Consider the following 12413-nt stretch of genomic DNA (forward strand, 5'->3'; position numbering starts at 1 on the left):
TGTAAGAGCAGTCACACTATGGAGCCTCTACTGTAAGAACAGTCACACTATGGAACCTCTACTGTAAGAGCAGTCACACTATGGAACCTCTGCTGTAAGATCAGTCACACTATGGAGCCTCTACTGTAAGATCAGTCACACTATGGAGCCTCTACTGTAAGATCAGTCACACTATGGAGCCTCTACTGTAAGATCAGTCACACTATGGACCCTCTACTGTAAGAGCAGTCACACTATGGAGCCTCTACTGTAAGAACAGTCACACTATGGAACCTCTACTGTAAGAGCAGTCACACTATGGAACCTCTGCTGTAAGAGCAGTCACACTATGGAACCTCTACTGTAAGAGCAGTCACACTATGGAACCTCTACTGTAAGATCAGTCACACTATGGAGCCTCTACTGTAAGAGCAGTCACACTATGGAGCCTCTACTGTAAGATCAGTCACACTATGGACCCTCTACTGTAAGATCAGTCACACTATGGAACCTCTACTGTAAGATCAGTCACACTATGGACCCTCTACTGTAAGAGCAGTCACACTATGGACCCTCTACTGTAAGAGCAGTCACACTATAGACCTTCTACTGTAAGAGCAGTCACACTATGGAGCCTCTGCTGTAAGAGCAGTCACACTATGGAGCCTCTGCTGTAAGAGCAGTCACACTATAGACCTTCTACTGTAAGAGCAGTCACACTATGGAGCCTCTACTGTAAGAGCAGTCACACTATGGACCCTCTACTGTAAGAGCAGTCACACTATGGAACCTCTGCTGTAAGAGCAGTCACACTATGGAACCTCTACTGTAAGATCAGTCACACTATGGAACCTCTACTGTAAGATCAGTCACACTATAGACCTTCTACTGTAAGATCAGTCACACTATGGAACCTCTACTGTAAGATCAGTCACACTATGGAGCCTCTACTGTAAGAGCAGTCACACTATGGAGCCTCTACTGTAAGAGCAGTCACACTATGGAACCTCTACTGTAAGAGCAGTCACACTATGGAGTCTCTACTGTAAGAGCAGTCACACTATGGAACCTCTACTGTAAGAGCGGTCACACTATGGAACCTCTACTGTAAGAGCGGTCACACTATGGAACCTCTACTGTAAGAGCAGTCACACTATGGAACCTCTACTGTAAGAGCAGTCACACTATGGAGCCTCTACTGTAAGAGCAGTCACACTATGGAACCTCTACTGTAAGAGCAGTCACACTATGGAGCCTCTACTGTAAGAGCAGTCACACTATGGAGCCTCTACTGTAAGAGCAGTCACACTATGGAGCCTCTACTGTAAGACCAGTCACACTATGGAACCTCTACTGTAAGAGCAGTCACACTATGGAACCTCTACTGTAAGAACAGTCACACTATGGAACCTCTACTGTAAGAGCAGTCACACTATAGACCTTCTACTGTAAGATCAGTCACACTATGGAGCCTCTACTGTAAGAGCAGTCACCCTATAGACCCTCTGCTGTAAGATCAGTCACACTATGGAGCCTCTACTGTAAGAGCAGTCACACTATGGAACCTCTACTGGAAGAGCAGTCACACTATGGAACCTCTACTGTAAGATCAGTCACACTATGGAACCTCTACTGTAAGAGCGGTCACACTATGGAACCTCTACTGTAAGATCAGTCACACTATGGAGCCTCTACTGTAAGAGCGGTCACACTATGGAGCCTCTACTGTAAGAGCAGTCACACTATGGAACCTCTACTGTAAGAGCAGTCACACTATGGAACCTCTACTGGAAGAGCGGTCACACTATGGAGCCTCTACTGTAAGAGCAGTCACACTATGGAACCTCTACTGTAAGATCAGTCACACTATGGAGCCTCTACTGTAAGAGCAGTCACACTATGGAGCCTCTACTGTAAGAGCAGTCACACTATGGAACCTCTACTGTAAGAGCGGTCACACTATGGAGCCTCTACTGTAAGAGCGGTCACACTATGGAGCCTCTACTGTAAGAGCGGTCACACTATGGAACCTCTACTATAAGAGCAGTCACACTATGGAGCCTCTACTGTAAGAGCAGTCACACTATGGAGCCTCTACTGTAAGAGCAGTCACACTATGAAGCCTCTACTGTAAGAGCAGTCACACTATGGAACCTCTACTGTAAGAGCGGTCACACTATGGAGCCTCTACTGTAAGAGCGGTCACACTATGGAGCCTCTACTGTAAGAGCGGTCACACTATGGAACCTCTACTATAAGAGCAGTCACACAATGGAGCCTCTACTGTAAGAGCAGTCACACTATGGAGCCTCTACTGTAAGAGCAGTCACACTATGGAACCTCTACTGTAAGAGCAGTCACACTATGGAACCTCTACTATAAGATCAGTCACACTATGGAGCCTCTACTGTAAGATCAGTCACACTATGGAGCCTCTACTGTAAGAGCAGTCACACTATGGAGCCTCTACTGTAAGAGCAGTCACACTATAGACCCTCTGCTGTAAGAGCAGTCACACTATGGAACCTCTACTGTAAGAGCAGTCACACTATGGAGCCTCTACTGTAAGAGCAGTCACACTATGGAGCCTCTACTGTAAGAGCGGTCACACTATGGAACCTCTACTGTAAGATCAGTCACACTATGGAGCCTCTACTGTAAGATCAGTCACACTATGGAACCTCTACTATAAGATCAGTCACACTATGGAACCTCTACTGTAAGAGCAGTCACACTATGGAGCCTCTACTGTAAGAGCAGTCACACTATGGAGCCTCTACTGTAAGAGCAGTCACACTATGGAGCCTCTACTATAAGAGCAGTCACACTATGGAGCCTCTACTGTAAGAGCAGTCACACTATGGAACCTCTACTGTAAGATCAGTCACACTATGGAACCTCTACTGTAAGAGCAGTAACACTATGGAACCTCTACTGTAAGAGCAGTCACACTATGGAACCTCTACTGTAAGAGCAGTCACACTATAGAACCTCTACTGTAAGAGCAGTCACACTATGGAGCCTCTACTGTAAGAGCAGTCACACTATGGAACCTCTACTGTAAGAGCAGTCACACTATGGAACCTCTACTGTAAGATCAGTCACACTATGGAACCTCTACTGTAAGAGCAGTCACACTATGGAACCTCTACTGTAAGAGCAGTCACACTATGGAGCCTCTACTGTAAAAGCAGTCACACAATGGAACCTCTACTGTAAGAGCAGTCACACTATGGAGCCTCTACTGTAAGATCGGTCACACTATGGAACCTCTACTGTAAGATCAGTCACACTATGGAGCCTCTACTGTAAGATCGGTCACACTATGGACCCTCTACTGTAAGAGCAGTCACACTATGGAACCTCTACTGTAAGAGCAGTCACACTATGGAGCCTCTGCTGTAAGAGCAGTCACACTATGGAACCTCTACTGTAAGAGCAGTCACACTATGGAGCCTCTACTGTAAGAGCAGTCACACTATGGAACCTCTACTGTTAGAGCAGTCACACTATGGCATATTGTTTGCTTACATTTCTGGATAGTTTTATTATTGTCTATGCTTCTAAACACCCCCTCTAAAATGATTTCTATTCATAGTCAACAACTACTGTGTGATGCTATTTTAGATGGAGATGATGTAGGAAACTAATTGGACGCACAGTAGTACAGGACACAGTGGTGCGGGGAACCAGGTAAACAAACGTTGGCTGAGACGCTCACGACTTTCGCATTTGGAAAAAGTTCTTTAGTGGCAGAAAATAAAAGGCGCTTTATGCCCACGCAACAACGTAATAACGTCAGCAGCGTGCCCATTACCTGCAATGAGATCTGTCAGATCTGGAGAACAAGTGTGTCTGCCGCAACATTACATCTGTCCGGAACTAGAACCACATAACCTGATGGGGGACCCGGAGGGAGGTGCAGTGATGCTCAGACAACTAACAGCCTCTCCTCTAATTCTCAATGTATAAAGCTGCAATATACCTCCCTGTACCAGCACAAGTCTACAGTCAGCGAGAGCCGCCAAAAAAACAATTGAGCATATACCTAGCCTGGGTACAGAAATTTATATAGAGACTTTACCACACGTGATAGGGTTAGATACACCCTAGAATGCAAATCACTAATACAGACACTGAAATGCTGGGAGATCTTAGCTCTGAAGCATCAGAATAGTGAGTGCAGCTCTGGAGCATAATATTGGATGTAACTCAGGATCAGTACAGGATAAGTAATGTAATGTATGTACACAGTGACTCCACCAGCAGAATAGTGAGTGCAGCTCTGGAGTATAATACATGATGTAACTCAGGATCAGTACAGGATAAGTAATGTATGTACACAGTGACTCCACCAGCAGAATAGTGAGTGCAGCTCTGGAGTATAATACAGGATATAACACAGGATCAGTACAGGATAAGTAATGTAATGTATGTACACAGTGACTCCACCAGCAGAATAGTGAGTGCAGCTCTGGAGTATAATACAGGATATAACACAGGATCAGTACAGGATAAGTAATGTAATGTATGTACACAGTGACTCCACCAGCAGAATAGTGAGTGCAGCTCTGGAGTATAATACAGGATATAACTCAGGATCAGTACAGGATAAGTAATGTAATGTATGTACACAGTGACTCCACCAGCAGAATAGTGAGTGCAGCTCTGGAGTATAATACAGGATGTAACTCCGGATCAGTACAGGATAAGTAATGTAATGTATGTACACAGTGACTCCACCAGCAGAATAGTGAGTGCAGCTCTGGAGTATAATACATGATGTAACTCAGGATCAGTACAGGATAAGTAATATAATGTATGTACACAGTGACTCCACCAGCAGAATAGTGAGTGCAGCTCTGGGGTATAATACAGGATCTAACTCAGGACCAGTACAGCGTAAGTAATGTAATGTATGTACACAGTGACTCCACCAGCAGAATAGTGAGTGCAGCTCTGGAGTATAATACAGGATGTAACTCAGGATCAGTACAGGATAAGTAATGTATGTACACAGTGACTCCACCAGCAGAATAGTGAGTGCAGCTCTGGAGTATAATACAGGATGTAACTCAGGATCAGTACAGGATAAGTAATGTATGTACACAGTGACTCCACCAGCAGAATAGTGAGTGCAGCTCTGGAGTATAATACAGGATGTAACTCAGGATCAGTACAGGATAAGTAATGTAATGTATGCACACATCAACTACGTATATGTATCTTGAGAGGTTCAGGTACACCCAGTATACAGGACAGGAGAAGTGGTACTGTGCAGTGTCCATATATACAGAATAATAGTACATGATGAGAATGAGTATACTCTGTAGAAGTTGTACTGTGCATTGGCTTTACGACTGTACACATTACTGGTGCACAATTATCCATTAATATTAGATGCTGAATCATTGGAAGCGTGCAACAAGCAGATCCAATCTGACCGGCTGCCAGACATGAATGGGTTAAGACGTGGATCGGGGTCGGTGTCTCTGGGGTTAATACGTCTCTTCCCGTGTTTGTAGCAAAACGAAATCTAAGTCGTGTTATTGGATTTTAAAAGATTCAAGTCCTTTCCAGCTAATTGATCGTTATCGGTGGTGGCGACACGTTCGACATTTCCTCCTTCTGCTCCCTCACAGTCTATATGTCCCTCAGTAAATTATCGATGGCGACCGGTTCTCATTAATTGCAGCGATTACGGATACGGCTGCATCATAACATTTATCATACCGCGAATACATAATTGTGACAGCATAACCCGCAGAAAATAGCACAGGGAAGGGTTAATGTGCGAGCGCTGACGATTCCTGCATTTTGATGCAGCTGAGATTATGAAGGGATCAGATTCCTCAGCACCTACAGAATATATATATATATATAGAGAGAGACGTGTGGATCACCTTGGAAACCACATTAAGATTCTTCTCGAGGAAGTGAATGTATATGAAGCCGTCCACAGCGAATCCCCAAACTTCAGCGCTGGGACCCAATCCACCAAACCTGCAAAATATGACACAGCGGGTCACAGGCCACCCAGATCTGGAGGAACCCACCCCTCAATTATCACCATGGCCAACCATGTGGCGTACGCCGGAACCGTCAGCTCCATCAAAAGCCACATAACGGGCCGAGGCGCGAAACCAGGGGGTCTAACCCTTCACACACCCACGATACTGTACGTATGAGAACAAACATGGGTCATAGGTGCCCGACATCAAACTGGCATCAGAGAGATTCTGGAAGAAGACTCACTAGGCGGAAAGCTTTAGGTGCGATGAAAACGTAGGGCCCCATGAACCGTCCATTTATATAGAACACCCCCCCCCAAGCTACAGCATATGAAGCACAAATAGGACATATGACCCCAAAATATATACAGAACAGACGTGCAGATACAGAACAGACGTAGAGATACAGAACAGACGTAGAGATACAGAACAGACGTGCAGATACAGAACAGACGTGCAGATACAGAACAGACGTGCAGATACAGAACAGACGTAGAGATACAGAACAGACGTAGAGATACAGAACAGACGTGCAGATACAGAACAGACGTGCAGATACAGAACAGACGTGCAGATACAGAACAGACGTGCAGATACAGAACAGACGTGCAGATACAGAACAGACGTGCAGATACAGAACAGACGTGCAGATACAGAACAGACGTGCAGATACAGAACAGACGTGCAGATACAGAACAGACGTGCAGATACAGAACAGACGTAGAGATACAGAACAAACGTGCAGATACAGAACAGACGTGCAGATACAGAACAGACGTGCAGATACAGAACAGGCGTGCAGATACAGAACAGACGTAGAGATACAGAACAGACGTGCAGATACAGAACAGACGTGCAGATACAGAACAGGCGTGCAGATACAGAACAGACGTAGAGATACAGAACAGACGTGCAGATACAGAACAGACGTGCAGATATTCACATCTCCCCATTCCTGCGCTCGTCTTCCCTTCCGAACTCCTAGCGCCAGAATCAGAACGTTCTTTTTGCGGCAGCGACCAGGAGTGAAGAGGAGGCAGGAATGGGGAGAGGGGAGAATATATTCAGCGCCCGGGAGATTTGAGTTCTCGTGCGGGAGATCTCCCCTTTTTCTAGGAGAATTGACAAGTAAACCTTAGATATGGGACTAAAGTATCCGCACAATATGATATTCTGACATGTGCAGTCACATTGATGAGGGACTGAAGGACGGGACCTCCATTCGGGTCCCGGGGCTCGTCAGCATCACCTCTCAAGTGAAACGGACGGGTTTTCTCACTTACAGGTTTTTGTATCTCCCATTGATTTGGAAGAAGACAAAGCTGCACATGAGCGACGTTATCTCAGCAGAAAACCTATACATTGTTCTGGACATTGGCCGTGTCCTCGCACCTCGACTCACGGCCGCCTTTGTATCAGGAATTGGATTTAACGATTTTGGACAATCTTCAGGCGATTCTTGAGGTTAAAATTTCATGACGAGGCGTTACGTCACATGATCCTGGACTTTCCAGCGGACGAAAAACAACTGATAGTAAGAGAGAAATGACACGGACTTATGTAATCTAGAGGATATCAGCGAATGATACGTCAACATACCAAAGAAGAGAAGATGTACTGTGCACGGCTCGTACATAATAGTGGACATACTGAGAAGTGGTACTGTGCAGTGCCCATATATACAGAATAATACAGATACTGAGAATTACACCCAGTATACAGGACAGGAGAAGTGGTACTGTGCAGTGCCCATATATACAGAATAATACAGATACTGAGAATTACCCCCAGTATACAGGACAGGAGAAGTGGTGCTGTGCAGTGTCCATATATACAGAATAATACAGATACTGAGAATTACCCCCAGTATACAGGACAGGAGAAGTGGTGCTGTGCAGTGTATATACAGAATAATACAGATACTGAGAATTACACCCAGTATACAGGACAGGAGGAGTGGTACTGTGCAGTGTATATACAGAATAATACAGATACTGAGAATTACACCCAGTATACAGGACAGAAGAAGTGGTACTGTGCAGTGTCCATATATACAGAATAATACAGATACTGAGAATTACACCCAGTACACAGGACAGGAGAAGTGGTACTGTGCAGTGTATATATATACAGAATAATACAGATACTGAGAATTACACCCAGTATACAGGACAGGAGGAGTGGTACTGTGCAGTGTATATATACAGAATAATACAGATACTGAGAATTACACCCAGTATACAGGACAGGAGGAGTGGTACTGTGCAGTGTATATATACAGAATAATACAGATACTGAGAATTACACCCAGTATACAGGACAGGAGAAGTGGTACTGTGCGGTGTCCATATATACAGGATAATACAGATACTGAGAATTACACCCAGTATACAGGACAGGAGAAGTGGTACTGTGCAGTGTATATATACAGAATAATACAGAGACTGAGAATTACACCCAGTATACAGGACAGGAGAAGTGGTACTGTGCAGTGTCCATATATACAGAATAATACAGATACTGAGAATTACACCCAGTATACAGGACAGGAGAAGTGGTACTGTGCGGTGTCCATATATACAGGATAATACAGATACTGAGAATTACACCCAGTATACAGGACAGGAGAAGTGGTACTGTGCAGTGTATATATACAGAATAATACAGAGACTGAGAATTACACCCAGTATACAGGACAGGAGAAGTGGTACTGTGCAGTGTCCATATATACAGAATAATACAGATACTGAGAATTACACCCAGTATACAGGACAGGAGAAGTGGTACTGTGCAGTGTCCATATATACAGAATAATACAGATACTGAGAATTACACCCAGTATACAGGACAGGAGAAGTGGTACTGTGCAGTGTCCATATATACAGAATAATACAGATACTGAGAATTACACCCAGTATACAGGACAGGGGAAGTGGTACTGTGCAGTGTATATATATACAGAATAATACAGATACTGAGAATTACACCCAGTATACAGGACAGGAGAAGTGGTACTGTGCAGTGTATATATATACAGAATAATACAGATACTGAGAATTACACCCAGTATACAGGACAGGAGAAGTGGTACTGTGCAGTGTATATTTACACAGAATAGGAGAAGTTTATCTTTTGGGACAGTCATGGGTTTCAGAAGTCACTTTACCTTCTTGTGCTGCTCTTATAACATCCATGGTTTATTAGAGATGAAGACAATCCTGTCCTCAATCCTAACACTGACCCCCATTCCTATCAGCAATCTACTGGAACAGCCGTGGGTTTTACCAAATAAATAAACTTTTACGGAAGGAAACCGCCGTGGGTTAAAATAAAAGTGGAAGGCCGAATATATAAAACTATAACAAAGTGTTAACAATTGTAATAATATAAGTGTTTCTGTTATGAAGAATCATTTTCCTGCTACATTATAACATGAATATTCTATAGAGAAACAAAGTATCTATCAGGTTCAAACACCATTAACCCCATGTACTCCTAAACACGGTAATGAAAATCTGTATAGGACTGAAATGGTTAATTTGCTAGCTTGAGATCTGCCATGAATGGTCTAGAAGGATGTGCAGGTGATGGACGGCGTCACTCTCAGTGCTGGGAGTCTTAGAGGAGGAGGAGGAGGAGGAGGATAGATACCTGTAAGGAATCCAGTCAGACTGGTACTTAGAAGTCATTGCTCCTCACAGTCACGGGCCTGAACCTCCAGCATAAGACAAGGCGACCTGTTCAGACCCCATGCAGACCTCCGCCATGTAGCCAGCAGCATCCTCTAGAGAGCAGGAGGCACCTCGGGTTCTGGAGGAAGGTGAGCAGCAGTGCAGGAGGAGCAGAGTACAGTGCAACACACAGCAGGTCTATCCCAGCAACACCCTCATCCTGTCTCCCGCAATAAAACAAGGAGAGATCCCTCAGGAGAGACTAATGCACCCGGCACCGCTGCGGAAATGTTGGCACTAAAGTCCCCTCTGGTATCCGCTGAGGCCCCCTGGAAGCAGCTCAGCTTTGTCCTGCTGCAACATGATGCTCAGTCTCCTTCACAGCAGGCAGTAGCAGTAGCATTGAGTGTGCTCATTTAATGAGTATTTCCACACAGCAGCAGCAGCAGCAGCAGCTCCACATCAGCAGCCAGACACAACCCCCAGTGATGTCATCTGCCAGTCAGCAGCTCACTGCAAAACCTGAGATGGAGCAGAGCCCTGCAAGTCTCATAGAGGAGCCGAGCACAACTAGTGCCTGTCGTCCAACACTGAACCCCATGGGATGATGCTCGGGTGATAGGAGGCTTCATCACATCAATCAATCAATCATCGCATCAATCAATCATGGCATCAATCATCACATCGATCATCACATCGATCATCACATCAATCGATCATCGCATCGATCATCCCATCGATCGTCTGGAGCTGCAGATCTCTGGAGGTTCTGTTACTCCACGTCTCCTCCATGTGGAGATATTGGATGACCCTGGTAAATGCATCGCATCGATCATCGCAACGATCACCGCATGAATCATCACATCAATCAATCACCCCATCAATCACCCCATCAATCATCACATCAATCACATCAATCACCCCATCAATCAATCACCCCATCAATCAATCATCACATCAATCACCCCATCGATCGATCATCGCATCGCTCTTCGCATCGATCGTCCTGAGCTGTGGATATTTGGAGGTTCTGTTACTCCACGTCTCCTCCATGTGGAGATATTGGATGACCCTGGTAAATGCATCTCATCGATCATCTCATCGATCATCGCAACAATCACCGCATCGATCATCGCATCGATCACCTCATCGATCATCGCATCGATCATCCCATCGATCATCCCATCGATCATCCCATCGATCGTCCTGAGCTGGGGATCTCTGGAGGTTCTGTTACTCCACGTCTCCTCCATGTGGAGATATTGGATGACCCTGGTAACTGACCGTGTGTGACCCTCAGACGCCTTTATTTCAGTAACTTCTCATCTTCTGGAATTTTCGTGGTGAGAACTTGTGATCGTCCATTGTACAGTGAGGTCCAGATGTGAAAGACGGAGAACAAATCATTGCAGCTAACAATGCAGTTCTAACCGCAGTTCAACCGCAATGTGTGAATGGACCCTAAGGGTATATTAACACAGTGCAGTTTTGATGCAGTTTGTTTGTGAAGTTTTTGTAACCACAACTAGGAGTGGATTAAAAATAAAGAGAAGTAGAATCTTTCCTATACACAATCTTTGCCTTTATGACCCACTCTTGGTTTTGGCTTCAAAAACGGCATCAAACAACTGCACAGTGTGAATAAGACCTAAGGGCGCAGTTACTTTTGCACATGTGATGACTGTTCGCTTCCTCTGTGAGGGGCGACTCCTCTGGTTTTCATAACTCAGATCAGAAACTGTTCAATGTGATATCAGAAGGAGGTGCAAACTTTCTACATCACTGAGCATGACCCCCAGAATTGCAGCAGTGCACGTGGAGTTATCAGGGTGACGGTGATAAGCAGCGCCAATGTGATAACTCTTCATGTACCTGAATGAAACGACAGCTCATGCTCCGGGTTGTCATGGAGACTCATAGATCCTCATCATCACCGGACATCGCTCTGCAGTACTTCAGTGGACTGCGATAACATCTCCAATAATACCCCCCAAGAGAAACACTCCACCCCCAACTAGAAACACTCCACCCCAATAGAAACACTCCACCCCCATATAGAAACACTCCAACCCCCATATAGAAACACTCCACCCCCATATAGAAACACTCCACCCCCATATAGAAACACTCCATCCACAATAGAAACACTCCAACCCCATATAGAAACACTCCACCCCAATAGAAACACTCCACCCTCAATAGAAACACTCCACCCTCAATAGAAACACTCCACCCCCCATATAGAAACACTCCACCCCCCATATAGAAACACTCCACCCCCATATAGAAACACTCCACCCCCAATAGAAACACTCCATCCCAATAGAAAAACTCCACCCCCCAAGAGAAACACTCCACCCCAATAGAAACACTCCATCCCCAATATAAATACCCCAACCTCCAATAGAAATACTCCACCGCACCAATAGAAACACTCCACCCCCAATAGAAACACTCCACCCCCAATAGAAACACTCCACCCCCAATAGAAACACTCCACCCCCAATAGAAACACTCCACCCCCAATAGAAACATTCTACACCCTGAGACCCAATTATTATAATGATATTACACAATATCTATCAACCCCAGAGCTGCAACAAACATTCATCCCGCCATATCCCTGCAAAATACAAAACTCCCTGGAAATATCGGCCCCTGAGTCGCCCTCTTGTGGGCGGTTATGTCAGGATCAAGTAACTGACAATAGGGGCCAACCACTAAGGCTCTGTTCAGACATGAAGCCGACACG

General features: G+C 45.0%; 1 protein-coding gene across 4 annotated transcripts in view; it reads right to left on the minus strand.

The window, feature by feature from the left end:
- Positions 1-12413, minus strand: part of TUB (TUB bipartite transcription factor) — a 97614-nt gene that overhangs the window by 45750 nt on the left and 39451 nt on the right. The window contains exon 1 of one of the 4 annotated variants that reach the window (XM_075838200.1): positions 11534-11596. The exons of 2 other annotated variants lie outside the window; for them this stretch is intronic. Coding sequence is in view for 1 of the 2 variants with exons in the window: in XM_075838197.1 (XP_075694312.1) it covers positions 9642-9679 (38 nt within the window). In the remaining variant the exon portion in view is untranslated. Of the gene's footprint in view, positions 1-9641; positions 10124-11533; positions 11597-12413 lie in introns of those variants that run through there. One more of the 4 variants, XM_075838197.1, reaches the window with a different exon arrangement.

Source organism: Rhinoderma darwinii, chromosome 9, assembly GCF_050947455.1.
Source record: "Rhinoderma darwinii isolate aRhiDar2 chromosome 9, aRhiDar2.hap1, whole genome shotgun sequence".
In the NCBI taxonomy this organism is placed as follows: domain Eukaryota; kingdom Metazoa; phylum Chordata; class Amphibia; order Anura; family Rhinodermatidae; genus Rhinoderma; species Rhinoderma darwinii.